This window comes from Bemisia tabaci, chromosome 1 (assembly GCF_918797505.1).
Source record: "Bemisia tabaci chromosome 1, PGI_BMITA_v3".
Lineage (NCBI taxonomy): Eukaryota > Metazoa > Arthropoda > Insecta > Hemiptera > Aleyrodidae > Bemisia > Bemisia tabaci.
In genome coordinates this window covers 68565878-68589571 of record NC_092793.1, presented here as the reverse complement: position 1 = coordinate 68589571, position 23694 = coordinate 68565878, and the positions used below count along the sequence as shown (strand labels likewise).

The 23694-nt window shown below is 35.8% G+C and overlaps 1 protein-coding gene across 2 annotated transcripts in view; it reads left to right on the top strand.

The window, feature by feature from the left end:
• Window positions 1-23632, top strand: part of mys (position-specific antigen beta subunit myospheroid) — an 88892-nt gene extending 65260 nt beyond the window's left edge. For both annotated transcript variants that reach the window (XM_019043274.2, XM_019043272.2), the window contains exons 5-15: window positions 1215-1299; window positions 10624-10794; window positions 11524-11622; window positions 12046-12210; window positions 12727-13017; window positions 13616-13855; window positions 14583-14864; window positions 15302-15431; window positions 15772-15918; window positions 16437-16576; window positions 17051-23632. In XM_019043274.2, the coding sequence (XP_018898819.1) occupies window positions 1215-1299; window positions 10624-10794; window positions 11524-11622; window positions 12046-12210; window positions 12727-13017; window positions 13616-13855; window positions 14583-14864; window positions 15302-15431; window positions 15772-15918; window positions 16437-16576; window positions 17051-17116 (1816 nt within the window). In that variant the 3' untranslated portion in view covers window positions 17117-23632. The remainder of the gene's footprint in view (window positions 1-1214; window positions 1300-10623; window positions 10795-11523; window positions 11623-12045; window positions 12211-12726; window positions 13018-13615; window positions 13856-14582; window positions 14865-15301; window positions 15432-15771; window positions 15919-16436; window positions 16577-17050) is intronic.
• Window positions 23633-23694: the final 62 nt, after the last annotated feature.

Sequence of the window (23694 nt, the reverse complement as noted above, 5' to 3'; positions counted from 1 at the left end):
GCCCTCGATTATCTTCTCAGAGGGTTCAAAGACGAGAAGGCACCAGGATATGAAGTTTTTTAGATATATACGATGTTATAGCCATCAGTGCATGATTGTGAAGCGCACCAATAGTTCCTTCCGAAAAATATATTGTTTGATGCAACACCAGTTTTTATAGAAAAGGAAGCAAAATAATAAATCGTAACTTAGAAATTCCTCAATAAAATATGGCAATTTGGATGCACTTACATATCACTGCCTGTACAATTTTAACTGCAGTCTCCTGAATCGAATAACAAAGTTTGAAAACAAGCCATCTTCTTTTCCAGGAACCCTACCTACACAAGACCTTTTTCCATCAAACCCACCTATCACGTGACTTGACCAATTAGCTCTCTCTTATAGATATCTCTTCTTTTTAAAATGAAAAACTTAAAACATATGTTTCGATCAGGATTGGTCAAAAATGCTGTTTTTGGAAAAAGTGAGATGGTGTGTTTTCAAACCACAGGATTCAGATTTACTCTGTTATTCGTGTGATTTTATTTTATTGGATACTTTTTACCATGCAGTCATGGAAAAGCTTTAGTTTTGGTGTATATTTTCATATTTAATGCTGTAATCTTAACTGAAAAGGCGAAAATTTTTGTCGCCTGCTTTGTAAGAGAGCTAATTTACTCTGATTTGTCCCGAAATAGCTATGGAAACATTTTAATTCTAGATGAACCTTCACACAAACTTTTTGAAAATTGTTTGTGATATTTTTTAGTGTATCCTGGATAAATTATTGATGTTGTGCTCAGTAAACTATTAAATGTTTGTTGAAATCCTGTGACATCACAATACTAATACTTTTCCATGCCTTTCAAGCAGCAGTGCGTTACAGAATCTGTAGGAAGTGTCATATTAACTCAGTTCAGCAGGAATCTATTTAGATGTTACAGCTGTTTTGTGAGCTATCTGTGTTTAAAAGTTCAATAAACTTTGGATGCAACAAATCATTCGATCATTGGCATTTTCTAAGATATAGAAAAAACTCAGTCCAGACAAACTTAGCATTTCTAACAACCATTTCATCTTCGGTTCAACACATCTATCAGCCTAGGCCGCACCATTTATTGTTAGATTGGATGATCAAGTCTGTCCAAAGTCTATTGCACCCACAAACATTGCTTAATCTCTCTTTTGCGCATGCTCTGCACTTTTCTGACCATTGGTGTATTTCTCCACAGCTTAGTGGAGCCTTGCACGGCTTGTGCCGCTCCCTACGGGTTCCAAAATGTAATGTCCCTGAGCCAGAATACAAGTTTATTTGCCGTAAGTTACTTTTTTTCTGTAGTTTTATTGGTTTTGGGATTTTCACACACTTTCTAGACAGTCCCATGTTTATTATACAGACTAGTATCTCCCTTTTTAGTCGTGCGGCGAAGCCGTATAGACTCTAGGTTTCGCCGGAGGCTAAAAAGTGTCCACACTTTTAGGCTAAGTCCAAGAGGAGAATTTTCGAGGAACCAAGTAACATATGAGGTATTGATATCGGTGCATTTTGGCCCAATGGAGATGTTACATGTGCGAGGAATTTGCAATTCGACTGTTGATTCTTGTATAAAAGTTCGCGAGGAACACAATGGTGCCACTGGTTTTCTCTGAAATCATCTTCCATGCTCAAAAAAACCTCTCAAGTTGAGGCCAAAATGGAGGGGATATCCCACCCTACCCTGAGAGTCCACGTCTACATGAAGACAAACTCTCCATACAAAGATAGGGAGCAAATACATTAGCAGGGTTGCCGTGTATTCAGTTTTGGAGTCCCCAGATAAATTGGTAGCCCTGTCAAAGTATTAGCTCCCTATCTTTGCATGGAGAATAGGTCTTGATCTAGGCTTTGACTCTCAGGGTAGGGTGGGATATTCCCTCCATTTTGGCCTCAACTTGAGTGCTTTTTTTTGAGCTTGGGAGATGATTTCAGAGAAAACCAGTGGCACCATCGTGTTTCTCGTGACTTTTTACACAAGATTCAACAGTCAAATCGCAAATTCCTCACATATGCAACATCTCCATTATGCCAAATGGAATTTCTGATCATTTAGCCATGGTTTGGTAGCGTTCAGCAATCAACTGTGACCATAATGTAAAGAACCCACACGGGTACCTTTCGGTGGAATGTCGCCCTATGGCATTCTTTATCATCAAGTCACTGTTGAACATTTACTGTTAAGTAGCGTTTAGCAACCAAGTATAGCCAAAATTTCCAGAACTCATACCTCAGATGTTCAAAGAGTGTTAACATGTGTCGCCAAATGGAATTTCTGATCATTTAGCCATGGTTTGGTAGCGTTTAGCAATCAACTGTGACCATAATGTAAAGAACCCACACGGGTACCTTTCGGTGGAATGTCGCCCTATGGCATTCTTTATCATCAAGTCACTGTTGAACATTTACTGTTAAGTAGCGTTTAGCAACCAAGTATAGCCAAAATTTCCAGAACTCATACCTCAGATGTTCAAAGAGTGTTAACATGTGTCGCCAAATGGAATTTCTGATCATTTAGCCATGGTTTGGTAGCGTTTAGCAATCAACTGTGACCATAATGTAAAGAACCCACACGGGTACCTTTCGGTGGAATGTCGCCCTATGGCATTCTTTATCATCAAGTCACTGTTGAACATTTACTGTTAAGTAGCGTTTAGCAACCAAGTATAGCCAAAATTTCCAGAACTCATACCTCAGATGTTCAAAGAGTGTTAACATGTGTCGCCAAATGGAATTTCTGATCATTTAGCCATGGTTTGGTAGCGTTTAGCAATCAACTGTGACCATAATGTAAAGAACCCACACGGGTACCTTTCGGTGGAATGTCGCCCTATGGCATTCTTTATCATCAAGTCACTGTTGAACATTTACTGTTAAGTAGCGTTTAGCAACCAAGTATAGCCAAAATTTCCAGAACTCATACCTCAGATGTTCAAAGAGTGTTAACATGTGTCGCCAAATGGAATTTCTGATCATTTAGCCATGGTTTGGTAGCGTTTAGCAATCAACTGTGACCATAATGTAAAGAACCCACACGGGTACCTTTCGGTGGAATGTCGCCCTATGGCATTCTTTATCATCAAGTCACTGTTGAACATTTACTGTTAAGTAGCGTTTAGCAACCAAGTATAGCCAAAATTTCCAGAACTCATACCTCAGATGTTCAAAGAGTGTTAACATGTGTCGCCAAATGGAATTTCTGATCATTTAGCCATGGTTTGGTAGCGTTTAGCAATCAACTGTGACCATAATGTAAAGAACCCACACGGGTACCTTTCGGTGGAATGTCGCCCTATGGCATTCTTTATCATCAAGTCACTGTTGAACATTTACTGTTAAGTAGCGTTTAGCAACCAAGTATAGCCAAAATTTCCAGAACTCATACCTCAGATGTTCAAAGAGTGTTAACATGTGTCGCCAAATGGAATTTCTGATCATTTAGCCATGGTTTGGTAGCGTTCAGCAATCAACTGTGACCATAATGTAAAGAACCCACACGGGTACCTTTCGGTGGAATGTCGCCCTATGGCATTCTTTATCATCAAGTCACTGTTGAACATTTACTGTTAAGTAGCGTTTAGCAACCAAGTATAGCCAAAATTTCCAGAACTCATACCTCAGATGTTCAAAGAGTGTTAACATGTGTCGCCAAATGGAATTTCTGATCATTTAGCCATGGTTTGGTAGCGTTCAGCAATCAACTGTGACCATAATGTAAAGAACCCACACGGGTACCTTTCGGTGGAATGTCGCCCTATGGCATTCTTTATCATCAAGTCACTGTTGAACATTTACTGTTAAGTAGCGTTTAGCAACCAAGTATAGCCAAAATTTCCAGAACTCATACCTCAGATGTTCAAAGAGTGTTAACATGTGTCGCCAAATGGAATTTCTGATCATTTAGCCATGGTTTGGTAGCGTTTAGCAATCAACTGTGACCATAATGTAAAGAACCCACACGGGTACCTTTCGGTGGAATGTCGCCCTATGGCATTCTTTATCATCGAGTCACAGTTTAATAGCGTAAATAAGCAACCAACGGTGGCCAAAATGTCAAGACTCCAAACTGGTGCTTTTTGGCTGAATTTCGCCCAATAGGATCTTTGATGATTTATCAGTAATGGTTGATGTTTATGTTGATTAATTATTACTGTCTGAAAGTGAATCCTGTGGGAGAATATTATAGGGTTGGTTCAAACAAGTTTTAGAATTTTTTTCCTTAGCGAGTTTTCAATGTTCATAACCATTTTTTAACTGTCGGAACTCACTAGACCACATTATATTCATGATGAATTTAAAGAATATCGCTGTCAAAAGTTGAGTTCTCCTTCAATTTAGCACTTTTTGTCATTACCTTAAAGACCATACGGAAAGTGCTAAATCTACGGAAAACTCAACTTTTCACAGCGATATTCTTCAAATTTATCATGAATATAATGTGGTCTAGTGAGTTCTGACATTTAAAAATGGGTATGAACATTTAAGGCTTTATTTTCCTTGAATTTAAGTGGTTTTTCAGGGTCTACGGTAAGAAAAAAAGTCTAAAATACGTTAAAAGTTACTTGAACCTACCCTATAATGTTGAGCTATGACTTCAACTTTCATGAACCCTTACTTGTGCCTTTCAGCTTGATTTCGCTAAATGGAATTATTTATGATTGAAGTCGTGGTTGAGTTTACTATGCTGATAAAATATCATTGGAAAATTTAGGTTTCACCATCATAGTCTTCTATGAGGGCTGTCCCAAAAGAAACCGGACTTTTGTCATAGATGGCGAACAGAGCGTCGTAATGAAGTTTTCTTGGGCTTGTTTGAAAGCTGATAAGCTACTGAAGATGCTTGTTTTTACAGAATGCAAACATTGGTCTTGGTAAGGAAACTACACGCTTTGGAATAAAGGAAAGTCAAACTCGAGTTTGGATTTTTGTCTTTATTTCAAGAAAAATTTAGATACAACTTAAAAAAAAAACCAGGTTTTAAGTTAAAAACTTCGTTGCTCTCTTATTCAAATGCTTAAAAATAAGGAAATCAACATTTTAAGCAGCTTACCAAGTCATCACCTATCCCCTTCAAAATATTCGCCAGCTTTGTCGATGCATTTTTGCCACCGTTTCTTCAATCGGGAGAAACACTGTTGAAAATCCGCAGGTTTGAATGATCGCAATTCCTTCAAGGTGAAACCGTCAACCGAGAATATTACAATGGTGTTCTGAGACGATTACGCGAAAATGTCCGCAGAAAAAGGCCCGAGCTTTGGAGAGAGAATTCCTGGTTTCTGCATCACGATAACGCACCTGCCCAAGCATCCCTCCAAATTCGCGAATTTTGTGCAAAGAATGCCATGAGTGTCCTCCCTCATCCCCTCTATTCACCTGACCTGGCTCCGTGTGATTTTTTCTTCACGACTTAAATCTACCTTGAAAGGTCGACGTTTTCAAACCATTCCGGAAATTCAAGAGAACACCTTGAAGGAATTGCGATCATTCAAACCTGAGGATTTCCAACAGTGTTTCTCCCAATTGAAGAAACGGTGGCAAAAATGCATCGACAAAGCTGGCGAGTATTTTGAAGGGGATAGGTGATGACTTGGTAAGCTGCTTAAAATGTTGATTTCCTTATTTTTAAGCATTTGAATAAGATTGCAACGAAGTTTTTAACTTAAAACCTGGGTTTTTTTAAAGTTGTATCTAAATTTTTCTTGAAATAAAGACAAAAATCGCAACTCGAGTTTGACTTTCCTTTATTCCAAAGCGTGTAGTTTCCTTACCAAGACCAATGTTTGCATTCTGTAAAAACAAGCATCTTCAGTAGCTTATCAGCTTTCAAACAAGCCCAAGAAAACTTCATTACGACGCTCGGTTCGCCTTCTATGACAAAAGTCCGGTTTCTTTTGGGACAGCCCTCGTAAAAATAACCATCAGCATTACTGCACCAACCAAAATCTAGCCCAAAAAAAAAAAATAGTTCGGCTGAAAAAGTGGGAGAAGTTGGGATGTGCAGTCTCAAAATAAAAATACCTTTATAGCTGTGATTGGACATAGCTTTGCTTTCATTGAGACTTTCAAATTTTATGAATAAAAAACAGTACGCGTTTAGAAAAAACAGTTAGTTTTGTCCTTACCTGTAGACCATACAAAAAGAGCTAAATTGAAGGAGAACTTAGCTTTTGACAGCGATGCTCTTCAAATTTTTCATATACCTGTACAATGTGTTCTAGTGAGTTTGGATGGTAAAAAATGGTCAGGAACATTTAAAGCTTTATTTTCCATGAATGTAAGTTGTCGTTCAGGATAGATTCTGACGACTAGATCCTTACTAGAGTAAGGAAAGAAAGTCTAAAATTGTTAAAAGTCACAGAAAAACGCGAAAAAAGAAAAAAGTCGGAAAAGGAAGTCAAATTTACATAACAATTAAATTAACATAAAAATTTCGTAAAAAGTATTGGAAATTACGAACAAATGTATTTACGTAAAAACTGTATTAAAAAGAAAGTTAATTTTAATTAAGAAAAATAATCTTGGTAAATCAATTTCTCACGTAAATTTGACTCAAAATTCATTTAAAAAACAGGGCCGGATTTACCTACTTGCCGCCCATGGGCCGGATTTACCTACTTGCTGCCTATGGGCCACCTGTATTTTGCCGCCCCCTTCTCATTCGTTTCGAAACATCAATAAAAAACAACTTAATCGGCCCGAAACAGTAACAGAGAAACAACTTAAAACGGGACTAAGGACGCAAATAATAAAAAGAAACACATAAAATATAATAAGAAACCCGGGACGTTTCGCAGGGATCACACCCGCATTTTCAACCGGCAAAACAAGAAAAATTAAAAGAAAGGACACTATGCCCCTCACTACTAGCAAAAGTTCGCGCGGAACTTTGCGTGAAAGTTAAGTTCCGTAAACCTATCTACATATGTGTGAACAAGGCCTTCCATTTGTAAGAAATGAAGGTAAAAATTATGCAAGAACAAACATAAATGTGGTTTAAGGTGATTCGTCAAGCTCAAAAGAAGTGGTCGAACTGGCATGCGATATATCGCATCTTTTAGGTCAAGAATCTCGGCAGATTTTGAATTTTCAGCAAAAAAAAGGACGATAGCCCCTGCGCATGAGCCTAAAGAATCATTTTAAACCCAAAAATCTGCAAAATTCAGAGAAATGAAAGCAGGATAGTGTTTGGAAGAAAACCTCGCATTCGATTCAGCTATCGATTTCTGTATCGAGTGCGAGGTTTTTTTCCAAACACTATCCTGCTTTCATTTCTCTGAATTTTGCAGATTTTTGGGTTTAGAATGATTCTTTAGGCTCATGCGCAGGGGCTATCGTCCTTTTTTTTGCTGAAAATTCAAAATCTGCCGAAATTTTTTACCTGAAAGATGCGATATATCGCATGCCAGTTCGACCACGTCACTTGAGCTTGACGAATCACCTTAATAATTTTAACTTCCGCCGCCGCGCCGCGCTGACCGCACTGTGTTTGGCGCAATGCGTGAAGTATTCCTACAGTCTTTTAGGCGCTATGCGTTTCACGCCGATCGCCGCACAGTGGATTGAGTCAATTAGAGGGGTCGGACATGAAATTTTTGACAAAAACTGCTAATGTTGATGTTTATTTCGTCACATTTTAAAGTTCAAGGGGTGATACTGGAAGAAAATATCACGAGAAAACCAGTGGAACCGCTTGCAGAACAATAGATTCTTGTATAAACGGAGTTATGAGCGTTTTAAGTTCCCAAATTTTTTCCGACCTCTCTCATTGACTCGATTCACCGTGCGCCGCGCTGAGGGCTTCTCCTTTCTATCTCAAGTCCTCATCATCACTGCTGCACCGCTCCATGCCAAATTGCGTGTTTAGTTTCTCTCTTAACTCGACTAATTAAAAGTGCTGTCTCTTGTGTCACCGAAAGACGCTTTCTCGTTTGTAATTTTTTTTTTCTGAATCCGATTTTTTTTAAACCTACATTTTAAAAAAATGCAAAATTTGCCGCCCCCTGCGTTAAGAAATGAGAGAGAGATGCTGTACTCGATTATCTAATGCATCTGACGAGTTTTTCAATTCAAAAAGGAACGTATTACACTCCACAAATAAATCACGTTTGAAGCGCAAACCGGAAAAAACACGATTTGTCAAAAGTATTCATTAAGTATTGCACTTTCCACAGAAGCATATTGCACAAAAATGTCACTGTAACGACTTCCGGATATGGTTGCGACCAACTTAAGGCTCAAAATTTTGATTTGTTTGCTCCCTAAAAAAAATGGTCCATCTCTGTAACTGTGCTCACCAATACTGACGATCCCAGGGTCACATCGGGCTGTCGTGGTCCCGGAGACATTTTTCAAGGTTGAAATCCTTCCTCTTATTTAATTGTTTTTTAAATAAACTTAGGCTAGGACACTATCCCTAAATAACAAACAGACCAATTTGGCTCCAATGCCTCGAGCTCTGCACGTGTAAACTTGAGTTTTTTGTTTTTATTACTCTCGCTTTTTATTACTTTCGTCGGTCTGCTCAGGGCCGAAGGGGGCCCTCCCTCCCCCCTTCCTCCTCTTACAGTCACGCTCCGGCGTGGCTGCAGCCGTTGCGCCGCGTCATTTTTGTGGGAACATTGATCAGCGTTTCGAGCCTTAAGGCTCAGTTCGGGTGCGATATTCTATCGTCTACGCGCCCAACCCCCCTCCCCCTCCCCTCCCAAAGACGCTCCGCGCCACCAGACTATCGATATTTTAGACCAAAATATTGTATCGATATTTCAACGTTGATATATCGTCCGTATCCATACATTTATCTCCAGAAATATCGAATCGATTTTTCTTTCTTTCTCCTGCTGAGTTGCGTATTTTACACCTCGGAAAATCGGAAATTATGGTCAATTTTTCATAGTTCGAATTTCGGATTTCGCTGGCCAGGTTGTACAGACCTACGTCACAGGGTAAACAAACCTCAAGATGCAAATACCTCCTTTTTTTCTCTATGTAGGTATAGGACTTTTCGCGTGGCTGCTCGACGGTTTGTTAATCTGTGGAGGTTAAGCTACATTCACGCGTCGCAAGCAACCTGGCGCGTCTGCTTCTCGCTACTGCGAGCGCGCCTTCATTTCCTCCTGTACGCAACAAGGACAACCGCGATGATAAAGAATTCCATTCGGCGAAATCGAGCCGAGAGCAGGCACCACGAGTATATACACATGGGTTATTTTAGTGATGGGTGGGATTTTATTTAAAATTCCTATGAATCCTAGGTATAGTATTTACTTTAGTAAACAATTATCATTTATTCCATCACTTCTTCGGATTATTTATTTTTAAACAATCTATATTCATGTGAAGTGTCCTCATCTCCATTTTTCTTTCCCTGGAACCTAAATGTATATTATGAATTTGAATCCATCAGAAACTAAGTCTGTCAAAATCAAATTTAACTACATACGAAGTGAAAACGATTTGTATTTCGCAAATCAAAGTGGTAGTTAAAGCAACCAAACTGTGTCAGAAATGTTCCCAAATTACTAGGTAAGGCTTTTATCAGCTCATCATCTGATCCAATAATTTTAATTGTGGCATTTCATTCGGCATGTCGCCGCACGACTTCTATGATACTCAAAGTCTCACATATATAATTTGAGAGGGGGGGTCTGGGGGGGCGGCGCCCCCTCAGCAGGTAGCTTTTGCTACTTGTTTGAATTTACTCTCAAACCACTACATTTCTATTTTAAGGAGTCAGAAATCAAACAAACGACAAAATTAATCGAACCTTATTACTTTTGTGAAATTCAGTAATAATAGTTAATGATTGATTTACATCTTAAAAGAGGATACTGTACTAGTTTAAAGCAGAATTAAAAAATTCTATAAATGTAACTTAGAATATTTTATTATTGGCTCTCTGTAATAATTTGATGGATTGTTTTACCAAGGGAAAGTTTGAAACATAAGGTTCTAGGTTTAAGATGTCCATTTATAAAGTCAAAGAAACTTTATGGCAAAGACCTAACTCCTCCTTGACAGCATAGAGATCAAAGGCCATATTTATCTAGTTCTTACTGAGTATCTTACTGACAGCTTTATTGATGTTTAACTTCAATGTTTCACAAATGCTTGCTTTTCTCACATCAGTGTACCTAATTTTCATTTGTTGTTCACTGTTATTTTTAAATAATATTACACTCATACACTATATCAGTCATCAGTTTCTCAGTAAAGTCAAAGTTTTTTAAGCCGTTGTTTTCAAGACAAGGCTGTACTTTTTCAATTACAATTTCGATAAAGGAAAAAATAGATCTTTTTGAACTTAATATCATTGATAATTTCCTCTGTAATCAAAATTAATTTTAAAGTTACGTGGTTCAAAAGCCGATGACAGGTAAATTTTAATAAAATCAGCCATTTAATTTTCATGGTTGTCTGGTCTAGTAAATATTTAAGTATCAATATTAATGAATTTTTCCCTTCACTTTGCCTTTATTTAACTTACTTATTTTTTAATTGTGGAATGATTTCAAGTAATTTTAGGATTTCAGTAAGTCACTGTGATTCTCCAATGAGCAATTTTCCTGCCTGGTTTCTAATCTCCATCTAATTTTTTTCAAATTACCCAGGGTTTGGTCAGGAATGCTGCTGTTTCTGGAAATCTTGACGCCCCTGAAGGAGGATTTGACGCCATCATGCAAGCTGTCGTGTGCCGCGAACAGATTGGTTGGCGGGAGAAAGCAAGAAGGCTCTTGGTGTTTTCTACAGATGCCGGATTCCACTATGCTGGTGATGGCAAGGTAAGGCATTTTATGTCAAACAAAACTGATATTTATCAATTAAATGAGAAAATTAAATACATTTCTGTCTAGTCCTGATTCAGAAGAGTCTGTACACAAAACAGCACGCTCAGATTAACAGTGAAACAGGTTCCATATTATTGATCTTAATATACTTTTTTGGAACCTAATTCTGTTTCCATTTATTTTTCAACTCACGTTTCAGAGACTGCCTTTCACCTTTTTGGGTGGATTCCTTTACGCAATTTGAAGAATACATTTTCAAAATGAGTTGACTTTAAACAAATTGGAAGAAGACCAGTGAAAGTTTTTTCTTACTCTTTTTAAGTCTCAAAAATAACCAAGTTCAGATTTTAAATTTTAATTCATTTTGCTTTCTAGCATTTCTATATTTTATGGCTGAGTAATTATATTTGTGGGTTGACCTAATGCCTCATATTTTCTCGTTTTTTGTGAGATGGAATTTCAGTCATTCCATCTTTCTAAAGCTAACTTCATCCTCACAATTTTTCATTCATTAACTGAAGAAAATTAGTGCAGTAGTATCTCATTTCTTAGCAGGAATTAAGCATGAAGCTGAGAAATTCGATTGATTTCATCAGAAATGTATTTGTCTCTGATTGAAGTTACCTGTAGATTTACTTTCTATTTTTCTCAGTTATTCGATGGAATGTTTTTAGAGGAAGCTACTGAGAATATAATTAAACTCTGCATCTTTTATTTTTCCAGCTTGGCGGTATCGTCAAACCGAATGATGGTCTGTGCCATTTAGATCGCCGAGGTCAATACACGCACTCAGTTCTCCAGGATTATCCATCAATTTCTCAGGTGAATTTATGATTCAACTAAGTTTTTATTGTAACAGTTACTTCATTTGTAACTATGCACACTATTATAGTATAAAAAAATTAAGCAGTAGTAGTTCTTGAAATTTACCCTGAAAATATAATCCTTGATTGTTTTTCATCCATCAGCTTTTGTCCAAAGAATTATCTACTCAGTTAGATTGGAAGTTTCTTCAGAAGAAACTTCTTTAGATTTTTAAATTTTTCATTTTGATATTAGGTCAGGTTGGGTGTCAGATGTTTAATCATATAATATTTGTATATCAACTCTGCACTGAATTTACTCTCGACATTTCACATTTCATTTTAACCAATTAATTTTGTCCCCTTACAGTCTTCATTTACATCTGCAGAGTTGATGCCTCTATTTTTTTTGCTTAATTGCGTGTTTTTTTTTTGTGAACAGATCAACTTGAAAGTCAAACAGAACGCCATCAACTTGATTTTTGCTGTTACCAAGGAACAAATCGGAGTGTATCAAAAATTAGGTCAGCATGTTGAAGGATCTTCTTACGGTACCTTATCAAATGATTCAGCCAATGTTGTGGAACTTGTCAAGGATCAATACAATGTAAGTGTAATTCATATCTCATTTCAGACTTTGTATTAACTTCTATTTTATGAGTGACAAGGAGGCTACTTCCCCTGACAGAGTAAGATAAGTCAAGTTGTAAACTATGAAAAATAGCGATTTGATTGAAATATTGTTTGAATTAGAATAAATAAAAGATTTTTCTTGAAATTAAAGAACAAGTTCTAAATCAATAGAATAGCCAGAAAGGTAAAACTATGTTGTGATATTGATGTAATTTACTGGGTTAGAAGAGCAGCTACCATGTGTCTATATTGTTTTATCTTTTCTGTTTTGAATACTGAAAGGAAATTGTGCCGATGATTGAACAAGATTTTCTGAATAGCTTGAAGGCAGAGGAGCAAAGATCACAGGAGAAATAGTAAAAAAAAATTCTGAAGCTAAGAAAATGTATTTAGCGGGCCAGGTTGGCGGATAAGGTTGTTGTGATAAATTTTAATCTGCTGATTCTACATGGTTGCTCTTTTTCTCAACACTCATTATTTTGCATTGCAGAAAATTTCATCATCGGTGGAGATAAAGGACAACGCCTCAAGTGCAATCAAAGTAAATTACTATTCAAACTGTCTGGATGAAAATGGACCTCTCGTCCAAACAAACAAATGCGATGGTTTGAAAGTTGGAACCGTTGTACGGTTTCAAGCAGAAATTGAAGTTAAAGCTTGTCCAGAGGATCGCAGAGATTGGAAACAAAGGTTCCAAATATACCCTGTTGGTATCAATGAATCTCTCATTGTAGACGTGGAAATGCAATGTGATTGCTCTTGTGAAAACCCTGGAAACCCGGTAAGATTTATTCAGTGTATATTCAGCATAAGATCCCATAGTGTAAGTGTGTCTAGTGTAAAAGAGATTTTTTGGGTAAGGAAACTTGCGATGAATTTTTCAAGGTACTTTCATAACTCAGATTAGGTAAAAAAAAAAATAATTTTCGAGTTTTCATTAGAAAACTTTCTCTACTTTCCAAAAAAAAAGAAAAAAAGAAAAAAAAAAAAAGAAAAAAAAATAGAAAATGTTATAAGAAGTTTATTATCTAGTGAAGGTATAAAATTGAATTTGAGTCCGATAGTTTTAAATCTTGATGACAAAAGTTAAATTACACTTCCTCCAAAGTAGAATTTTTTTGAACTGCAAAAGGCAAAGCATCACAAATCTGGTTTGTATTTTTCTTTTTGAACTAGTATGACGCCAAAATATTTATCAAACATCCCCCTATTAAATGAATTCAACAACTTAATTTGTCACAAAGAATCCTTTTTCTCTGAGCGCCAAATATACCTAATCACTTTACATAATTTCTCATATTATTTTAATTTTATCTCAGATTGAAGCTCTCTATGGACATATGCTCCTAGTAATTAATTTCTTAAATTATTTTTTTCAGGGCTACAAAGAAAATGCAGAGGAATGCTCTGGTTTTGGAACCTACAAATGCGGCATTTGTGAATGCGACTCATCCCACTTTGGTAGATTCTGTGAATGTGATTCTGATAACAACAGGCATGGAGACACAAATCTAGTGTCAGGCTGTCGTCCGGACAATACAACTTTGGTAGATTGTTCTGGACGAGGATCTTGTGTCTGTGGTCAGTGTGAATGTGAAAGGAGAGGAAATCCTGATGAGGTAATTATGCAGATTAAAATCTCTTTTGAAGTCAAATTCCGAAGAAATATTTTTAAATTCTCTGGAAACATGGCTTATTCTGATTTTTCTATCTTAGAAGACTCAGGCCTGAAAATTTGCAATTCTTGAAAGACTCATCAGGCTTTAATCCCAACCAACCTCTTGAGGTGTCGATGTTAGATCACTTGTCCTGATTGCATCACTTGTCCCATTACAAAGAAGTGTTCAGTTCAATTTCTAGCCAGGTGAATCAAATTTTGAATCCAGTTTCGTAGAAATGAACACCTTTATTGAATTTTTTAGAAACAGCACAACTGAAACTGATTTCCTTTCACCTACAGATGTTTCTACGTATAAACTTGCTCATATCGCTTGATTTCTTTCTGCTGAACTTGATCCAAAAACGGTTTGCCTGGGGCTGTTAAATAAGTAGAGACAGAGAAAAGAGGGAGAGAGGGAGGGGCAGAGTAATTACAGGTTTGCCCATGGGAATTTTTTGAAGAAAACTAAATAAAATAAAATAAAATTAAATGAGGAAAATCTGCTTCCAAAATTTTTTCAGACACTTAGAAAAACATTTAATTTGTTTTGACTTGAGGGCCCCTCAGAAATCTGAGCACTTCTGACTGTATCTTAGGGAGACTTTGATTATGTATATGACTAATTTGCTGTCTCAATTATTTCCTGTATTAATATGTGTAAATAATTAATTTTTCCGCAATTTCAGACCATCAGCGGGCAGTTCTGTGAATGCGACAACTTTTCATGTGACAGAGCAGGCGGGTTACTATGCGCTGGTCCTGGACACGGTCATTGTGTATGCGGCAAATGTGTCTGTGAGCCTGGATGGACTGGTCCAGCATGTGATTGCCGTGCTTCCAATGCCACCTGCATACCGCCTGGAGGCACTACAATTTGCTCTGGCAACGGAGAGTGCGAGTGTGGAGCCTGTAAATGTCATGAAGGAAAAGAAGGAAGATACTCTGGAAGGTTTTGCGAAAAATGCCCTGTAAGTAGCCACAAATCTAATTTGGAGCATTTTTCCCCTTTTCGGTAGCCTGGGAACTTGGGTTTTTTTCATTATGCTTATGCACTCTCTCCAACATTTTTGGTGGATGTATAAGCATTAAGCATCTTTAGAATCTTGCCCCCTACGCCTGGGTTTTAAAGGTAACATTTAAACAAAGGCTGACATTTTTTAATCCACAACAGTTTTGTCATTCTTGACAATCCAGGATGATCTAAGGAACACTCATCACTCAAATTCACTCTAGTGTGATTGTTTGCTTTCATGCAAATTATCAGGAGATGTATGATTGGTCCCCTTGTGTTTTCTTTTCATTGCAGTGGATCATTATTTGTTGATTAACAAGAGAAAGAACTTTTCAACTCATTCCTATTTTTTGTAATTTTTCCCAGTCACTCATGTCTTTTTCCGTTTTCTAGACTTGCCCTGGTCGGTGTTCTGAGTTCAAGGAGTGCATCCAGTGTCTTGTTTACAAAACTGGTCCTATTTCACAAGAAGATTGCGCTAAGAATTGCACCATCATACCTGAAATTGTCGAAGTTATTGAAGGTAATCATTTAAATTTCTAAATCGTTGAATTTACTTGTGCATGATACAATAGTAAAATTATGTACAATACTTGGCGTTTACCCATAATCAATAGTTTGAGCTATTTGAGTGAAAACGCTGACGTTCAGAACAAGTTTGAAAAATCGCTGCAGTCTAGCCATTCATGGTGATTCTGTAGACATCAGAATGCTAGATGTTTGTATCTGTGTTGATAAATTATGTATATACAACCCTCTCTTTTCTTCCTTCTATCTTCCTTTTAGTGCTTTTGGTAGTGATAATTTGTAATTTAGAGAAAAATTTTCATTTATTAACAAGACTCCATTTCATGTAATTTCAGTGAATGAAGAAAAAGATGAAAATTTGTGTGCCTTTTATGATGAAGACGACTGTCGCTTTGCGTTTGTTTACTCGTACGATGTTCATGGGAAAATAGTCCTCAGAGCTCAGCAAGAAAGGGAATGCCCTCCGCAAGTACACATTTTAGGTAAGTTACCCATTATTTTAGGTAAGGTACCATACTACTACCTCTCTGACAATTTAATAATATTGTGTCAATAAACGATTTCCATTACGGTAGTTTCCAAAATAAATTTTCAATGAGTCTTCACAAATTTGATGTCATGCTACTTAGTATTAATGTTGCTAAACGTTAAGTATCATTTCCTTGCATTAAATTTTACATTACAGTAAATATTGCTACTCAAAGATACAAGACCTTGTGGCAGCACAACATAGTGTCTGATCTCATCGCTAGATCACTGAGAATAACCATAAAGTGTGATATAAAGTGGCTGCTTTGCCTGCCAAAAAGCAAAATGCTTAGGTAATACCTCAGTATCACTTTTATCGTAATAACAAGTATTGAAGACATTTGAGGCTTCTAATCATATTAGACTAATAATTTTTAAAGTCTTCCATTCGCATATCATTTTTACCTAGCTGGTATCATAACATATCATAACATAAGTCTAACTAACTCGTATCAATCTTACATTTTTTCAGGTGTGGTACTGGTCGTGATTGGTTCGATTGTGCTGATTGGTTTAGGATTCTTGTTGTTATGGAAGATGATCACTTATGTCCATGATCAGCGGGAATGCGCCAAGTTCGAGAAAGAAATTAAAATGGCCAAATGGGATACAGTAAGTTAATCTTTTTATCGTTTCTATAAACCCTAGTTACCAAGAGACTCTAATGCTTATCATATTTCATCCTCGAATAAAATAAGGGATTGGCATTTATTTATGACCACCAGCATCTTAACTAGTAGTGTAAATTTTTACCACTAGTCAGAGTAAGTTTTTTTTTTTTGACAACCAGTGCCTCTGTTTTTATTACATGCAATAATTTTCCTCAATTTCAAATTCTACAATTTGTAATCTATGATCTTTTCATTTAATATCCTTTCAATAAAAGTAGCATATAACTCAAGGAGTACTTCTGGTAGTTTCAAGATTGTCCTTTCGCTCAAATTACAAGCCCCTCGGGTAATTATTCTGCACGTCAGACTCTAAAAAGGTGTTTTATGCCTAAATCTGTTCTTTTAAGTTCCAGCAGAAATCAGTTTTTTATGGGTTAATGATCTTGCTCACAATTTTATTGTTTTTGTTTTACAGTGCCAGAATCCTTTCTACAAGCAAGCCACATCAACGTACAAAAACCCCATTTATACCGGAAACTAAAGCAAACTCTTGCTTTGCTGAATTCTACCTCTACTTACCAGTCAATGAATGATAAAGTTTGTTGAGCACCAACGTTTAATTGTTCGATAAATATGTTTCTTATCGCAACATCGCTTTTGTTCGTGCTTGATGAATTTTTCAATTCGGCTAGTGTTTAAGTGTCTTCTCTTCCCCTCTCAGACTATTTCATGTCTCTGCTTTGTATATTTTGTAAAATTGAGTACCGAAAAAAAGCAGCTTGAAAGGCAAACCAAGATTTTTGTCAATAGGAAAAATTGTCTCGCTCTGGTTTTTGCCTCCATCTTTACCCATATGCTGTTTTAAATCAGTGATCCGTTTTTTATGTTGCACAAGAGGAATTGTTTTTCTATACTATAACTTTTACATCTTCGCAAGGGATGGTTAATTTTTTTCTTTTTTATATAATTTGTTGCTTGATTTTTTAAATTTTTGTTTCAACATAGAGGAAAAAAACCGATGGCATCCCGACAATTTCTATGTTGGCAAAAATGTTAACCTGAAATTTGTTCGATAATACAATTTTTATACAGCGATTTTTACTGTGAAACTTTTTGGTTTAAATAGGTAAGCTATTGAGGGTAGGTTGCAGAGTTACATGCAAGAATAACAATTACCAATCGCTGCATGCATAAACCTGCAGTAAAAGGGGGGGAGGAATAGACAATGTCACATATTGAATAGAAGAACTTAGGGTCAAAATTCTATGTTCTTTATAACGTTTGTTCACTTCTACAAATATTTTGATTTTAACACTCACAAATGTAGTCTGTGGACTTTGTTTTTTCTCGTCATTCTGACTTCAAGCCCTTTGATGGAGCGCAAAACCAGCTCTCAAAAGCGAGTTTAAAACACATTTACAAAGCAAAAATTTGTACATAACTTAATGCAGTCTGCAAAAATTTCTTGTCTATAGTAGAATTTTTAATATTTTCAAATCTATTTACTGTTGTGTATTTTAATATTGTAAATGACCGATGTGTACATAGAAAATAATTTTAATTATTCCAACTAGTCTTAAATTGTCGTTTTTTTAAATCTATGGCTCTTTTCTCTCATGCTTTGCTCTCTTCATTGATTCATTAAAGTCATAAATTTTTACTAACATATTGTTCAGGTCAGGTGTTTCATTCATGTGAAGGTTCCTCAATCTCCAAGTGCTCTTAAAAAAGTTTTTATCCTGCATTATCATCTTCTCTTGATATCATGAATGATCCATCAGATTGAGCAAATATGTCAGTTTTACCGATAAGTTTTTTTATATTATCAGTATTATTTCTATCTTTGTTAATCATATTTTTTTTCTCTTCTTACTTATCATACATTCTTTTTTTGAAGCCCTAACTTTTAGTTCAAATTTATAGTTTTCCGATGATTTACCTACTGACAATTTTATTTATCTCTTTATGTCACAAATTTTGTCATTTTTGCTGAGGTTAAATCAAATATCTAAAAGGACAAAGTATTTTGTTCCCACTTATTGTATCTTGAGTCTGCTTATCACCGCGGTCGAGGCAAGTTGTGCTCTCTCTGCGCTGTCCCGACTCGTGTGTTGCCAAGTCATAAATGCAACTTAAACTTTGTTAACTCTTTTGTGCTCTCGTGACTAAAATGAGTTCCACTTCGCCTGGAACTAATTTAGTAGTTTGTATTCATGAACAGTTAGTTCACCTGTGCAATTTGTGTGATATCACAAGGAAAAACTTTTCAGTCAGAAAGTTCTGGTGCATTCACAGGACACAATTTCCAAGATGCAAAATCTGTGCTAACCTTCATGTGTTCCCGCCGCTCCGTGATTTTGGCTTTCCAGTGCTAAAAAAATCCGGAACTAACGTGAAGAATAAAAATGTGCGTGCTGCAGGCTCCTTACTCTCAACAAAAAAAGGAAACAAGCCTAAGAAAAGTGTTTTACTCATTTGCGAACACAATGAAACCGCCCATCTCTGCAAAAAATGCAGTCGCAAAGCAGCAATAGATTGCAAATGCATACATAAAAAGTATCCTTCTAAATGTGCTAATTGCAAAGGCCTTGTGTATAGCCCCTGTGACCTTGATCAACCTGAGGCATTTACAGAATCAGAGACAGATGATCAGGAAGGTTCTGACGACTCTGAAGAAGTCATGGAAGTGCAACCCACCTCCTCCAAATCCACTGAAGCGGATTTCCAGCTAGTTTCGAGGAAAAGAAAAACGTCGAGTTCACAACCAAATTCTCCATCTAAGACACCCTCGAAGAAAGTAACAGTGAACATCCCTCCCCCGAAAAGTGTTTGTAATTTAGGGCTAAGCTTTAAGTTACTACAGGAAGAAAAAGATGTAGAGGCTAAACTCACTCCACCCCCTATTTTTATATCTCAAGTTACAAATCCTCACACTTTTAAAACAGAAATTATTGACAAAGTAGTCAAAAACTCTAAAATTGGAATTATTAATCGTACTCAATTTAAAGTAGCATTAGAAAATATTGATGACTACAAAAAATTATGTACAACCCTCAAAAGTAAAAAAATCCCTTATTTTACACACCAAATTAAGGAGGAAAGAGCCACCAGGGTGGTTTGCAGGGGTATCCCTATAGACCTCCCTGAGGCTGAAGATGTTGTCCGTAAAACCTTAGAAGAAAAGTATAAAATTCCCATAAGGAATGTCACCAGAATGCTTAGAAACAAAGATAAAGCACCCCTTCCCCTTATGTATGTAGATCTCTTACCCTTCCCTGAGTCCAAGAAAATGATCTGGGAGGTTAAAGAAATCGCCAATCTTTTAGTCAGATTCGAAAAACTTAAACCTACCAGGAATATTATCCAATGTAAAAATTGCCTTGCCTTAGGTCACTCCAAATCTTATTGTTTTAGGGAACCTAGATGTGCTATCTGCTCAGAATTTCACCCCACAGGGGACTGCAAGGTCCCTGATATACCAACATGTATTTTGCCCACTTGCGTCCTCTGTAAAGGTACCCATCTGGCAACTTACAGAGGATGTAAAGTTAAAAAAGAAGTGTGCAAAAAACGATTTCCGACCAAGAGCGATATCAATCAAGGAAATCAAGCCAATCTCATCAAGCCCGATAAGAGTTTTGCTTCTGCTCTGAAAGGGAAGACAGCCGACTCTGGCATAAATAAATCTAACCCTAACTCCACTGTTCCGCACACAACAGCCAAAGGAACCGATTACGAATTAGTAATCAATGAACTAAAGCGGATCATTGAAAGACAATCCGCTCAAATCGAAAAACTGATGTCGGTTATCACCCAATTTCTTCCTTCTCAACAGGAATCCCAAAAGTAATAACACCGCCAACATTGATTTTATTATCAGACATCATGCACTTTATCACAGATGCAAATGGGAGATCACATAGCAGCACGTCGCTCATCCATAATTAAAATGGAACGCTTCTTGTGACCTTTATTTTTGCTATCTTTATTTCTTGTTATTTTTTCTTGTTTTTTAATGCTACATTCTAGCAGCCAGGGTTTTTTTTCCATTTTTTTCCCACCTCCTCTATCATTCTCAAGCTAGGTTTACTTTTGAGTTTTCTCCTAGTTTATAACTGCCTCAATGCAGCCTTTAAACACTTATTTGGTTGTTAATAGTCAAAACCTTAATTGTAGTAATTAATAATTCATCAATTTCTGATTAATACCTTTAAAGTAGGTAGTTGTAGTAAAAAATTCTTATGTGCACCCTTCTTTGTCATGTTCAATTTATTTGTTTTGATTAATAAATCGTATATATATATTGTATCTTACAATCGAATAGCCTTAGGTATTTTGCAAAAGATCCATCTATTTCTTCCTTTCTTTCATATTACTCATGTTCATAAATTCGCTGTTTATGAAGTGCCATACTGTAAAATGCTGTCAATTACTTCTGCTAATGTTACTCTTAAGGTAACCTTTATTATTGTAAGGTAAAAATTGGTGCCTTTTCCGGGAAACTAGTGTAAATTACTCTTTGCTGAAGTTTTGTTCGAAACCTTCTGTTTTTTCGTAATTTTTGTCTTTTTGTCAAATTTTAGAAAAACTAACGTTGTTTGTACAGGTATATTTTTTATGATCTTGTTAAAGTGTACTTACAGTTGTTTTTTGTCTGGGTGTTTGTCTAGTGATAGATGTATTAGTGCATGTATGTGTAACACAGTCAGCTTTCCCTGTTTCATATATTTCATTATGAACTCATCATAGACTAAACCTTTTAGAAATGTAGCTAATTATATTAAATTGGTCAATAGACAGGGTATGATTTAAGGTATTATCATAAATTTCTCCATCTCCAAATATCTTGTGAAATCAGAAAATTTGGGAAAAAGGTTCGATGAGATCCAAATGTCTTAAATGAACAGTAGTCGAATGTCAGTACACTAATGATGGGCTCTTTTGTCAAGCGTTTGAATGTAGCCAGTGATTGCATTAATGCTCATTCATGAGTTTATTTCTGAATTACAGTCTAGCAAATTTTTTTCTACAATAGAATTGATGGAGAAAACATGTGACATAAGCAGTGGGTTAATTTGTACCTTTTTATTATTATTTCATTTGTAAGTATTTATGAGAGCTTGCTTTAAAATAAGAAAATAGAATTTTAGCGGCAAAAATCAAAATTGACGTTTTTACCTCACAGGTTAGAGATAATTGTGCAAAATTTACCCAAAAAATGGCTTTCTTAAATGCCGGTATAAATTGAAGTAAAGGTGGTTTGAATCTGTGGTTGAGAAAACATCATTTTGGTATGTCTATTTGACTGTTGGCTTTTGATTAACTTTTTCTCCCTTTAGAAGTGACTTTTTGAACTTTTTAATGAACTTTTATTTTGGCTTTATCATGAAATTTTATATTATTAGAAAAACTACTACATCCCTGCAAAAAGTCTTTGACGCTGCCTTATTACATGTCTGTTGTTGTTGGTTTTTCTCATTAGGTAATAAAGATGTGAATAATATGAATAGGGAAATTTGACTGTAGCCTTGATTCATTTTTGGTTCATTTGAAATAATGTGATCACTAATGTCAGCCTTGTTTCAGTATGTATATTTATTTTTGAGATTGTAAAATTTTATGTTGATTGGTCGAATCAGCTATTCCCATTACTCTTTGTACATATTCTGTATGTTTATTTAGTATTTTTAAAAATTAAAATTGACTAAATATTTGATAGAGTAACTTCTACTGAAAGATTTTAGTAATTTTTGTCTTTTGAAATAACCGATTCTTGGTGAATTAATGGTGTTTTAACTTTTAACACTGAACAGAATCTTACCAGTTCTTACTGTGATTTAATCCTCGAAAAAAGAATCTAACGAGTAAGATTAGTGTGACTAACAAAATGAATTTGCTGTAATTAACTGTAATCATAACACTGGCAAAAGACAAGGAACTATCCTCAAAATTAATTTGTTAAAGAAAATTTAGTCATTTGTATAAGTTCCAAAAAGGTGCTGTACTATAGAGTTAAATAATTCTGGACTCCTATGCCGATGATTTTACGTTTGCTCTACTTAATTTTTAATTATTTCTAGGCTGCCATGCCTATTTTACTGCCATGAGATCTTTTTATGAAAAATAGTAGTTAGCCATAATGAGTTATATGATAATGTTTATAATGAAGCAGTATCTTCAGTTCAACGAACTTTAAGGCTCATGTTAAACAAGTAATTCTAAATTTTTCATAACTCTGTCGGATCCAATTTGCATTGTTTAGTTTTTTAATTTTTTTATTCTATTTTTTATTTTTCAATCACAACTGAAGGGAAAATCTGTACAAAAATTTTGCAATGCTTGATTTTGTATTATAGCACTCTTACTGCCAATGTGTTATGCATAATTGTTCCTGTGCAGCTTGGAAAAATTTAAAAAAAAAAAAAACAAGAAAACGGAACAAAGTAAGGAAACTGTCAACGATTATTTTCAGTAAATGTTGTAACCTTAAACTTTAGCTCCGGATTGTGTCTATAATGAGTACTGCACAATTAATTTCAACATAGACAAACAATTAACGCTGTTATTTTTTGGTTACTAATTGCAGAACGAAATGGTCACTATGACTACCCCAATATGTGGCCAACACTAAAAAAGTCCGTTCTACAAAATGGTCACTGTGACTGACCCGGTAGTGAAACCGTCAATGATGGAGTAGTAATTACTTTTGCATTTGGATGACCAATGTTTCCACCATTCAATGAATAGCCGTTTTTGCAAACTGACAAAATTAACTTTTTTTGCTCCTGATACACTCTGAGACTGTGTCCAAAAGGTGCAAATCAAAATGAACACGCACAGATTTTTGTACTTACAAACCTGTCATTGATTCATCCGTTAATCTCTATCATTTTTTTGTACATTTGTTTTTGTTCAATAATGGCCTTTTCTTGTCCTTGTTGCAATTTTATTTTAAGTTTTATTTATTTATTTAATTTAATTTACTTGAATTTGATTTTTCTATTTTCAGAAAAAGTCTGTTAAAAAATGAAAAATAAACATTGATATTAACGATCAACACATGCTTTGTCTTTCTCCCTTCTTTTGTTTAACTCTTTGATGCTCAAGACTTTCTTTATA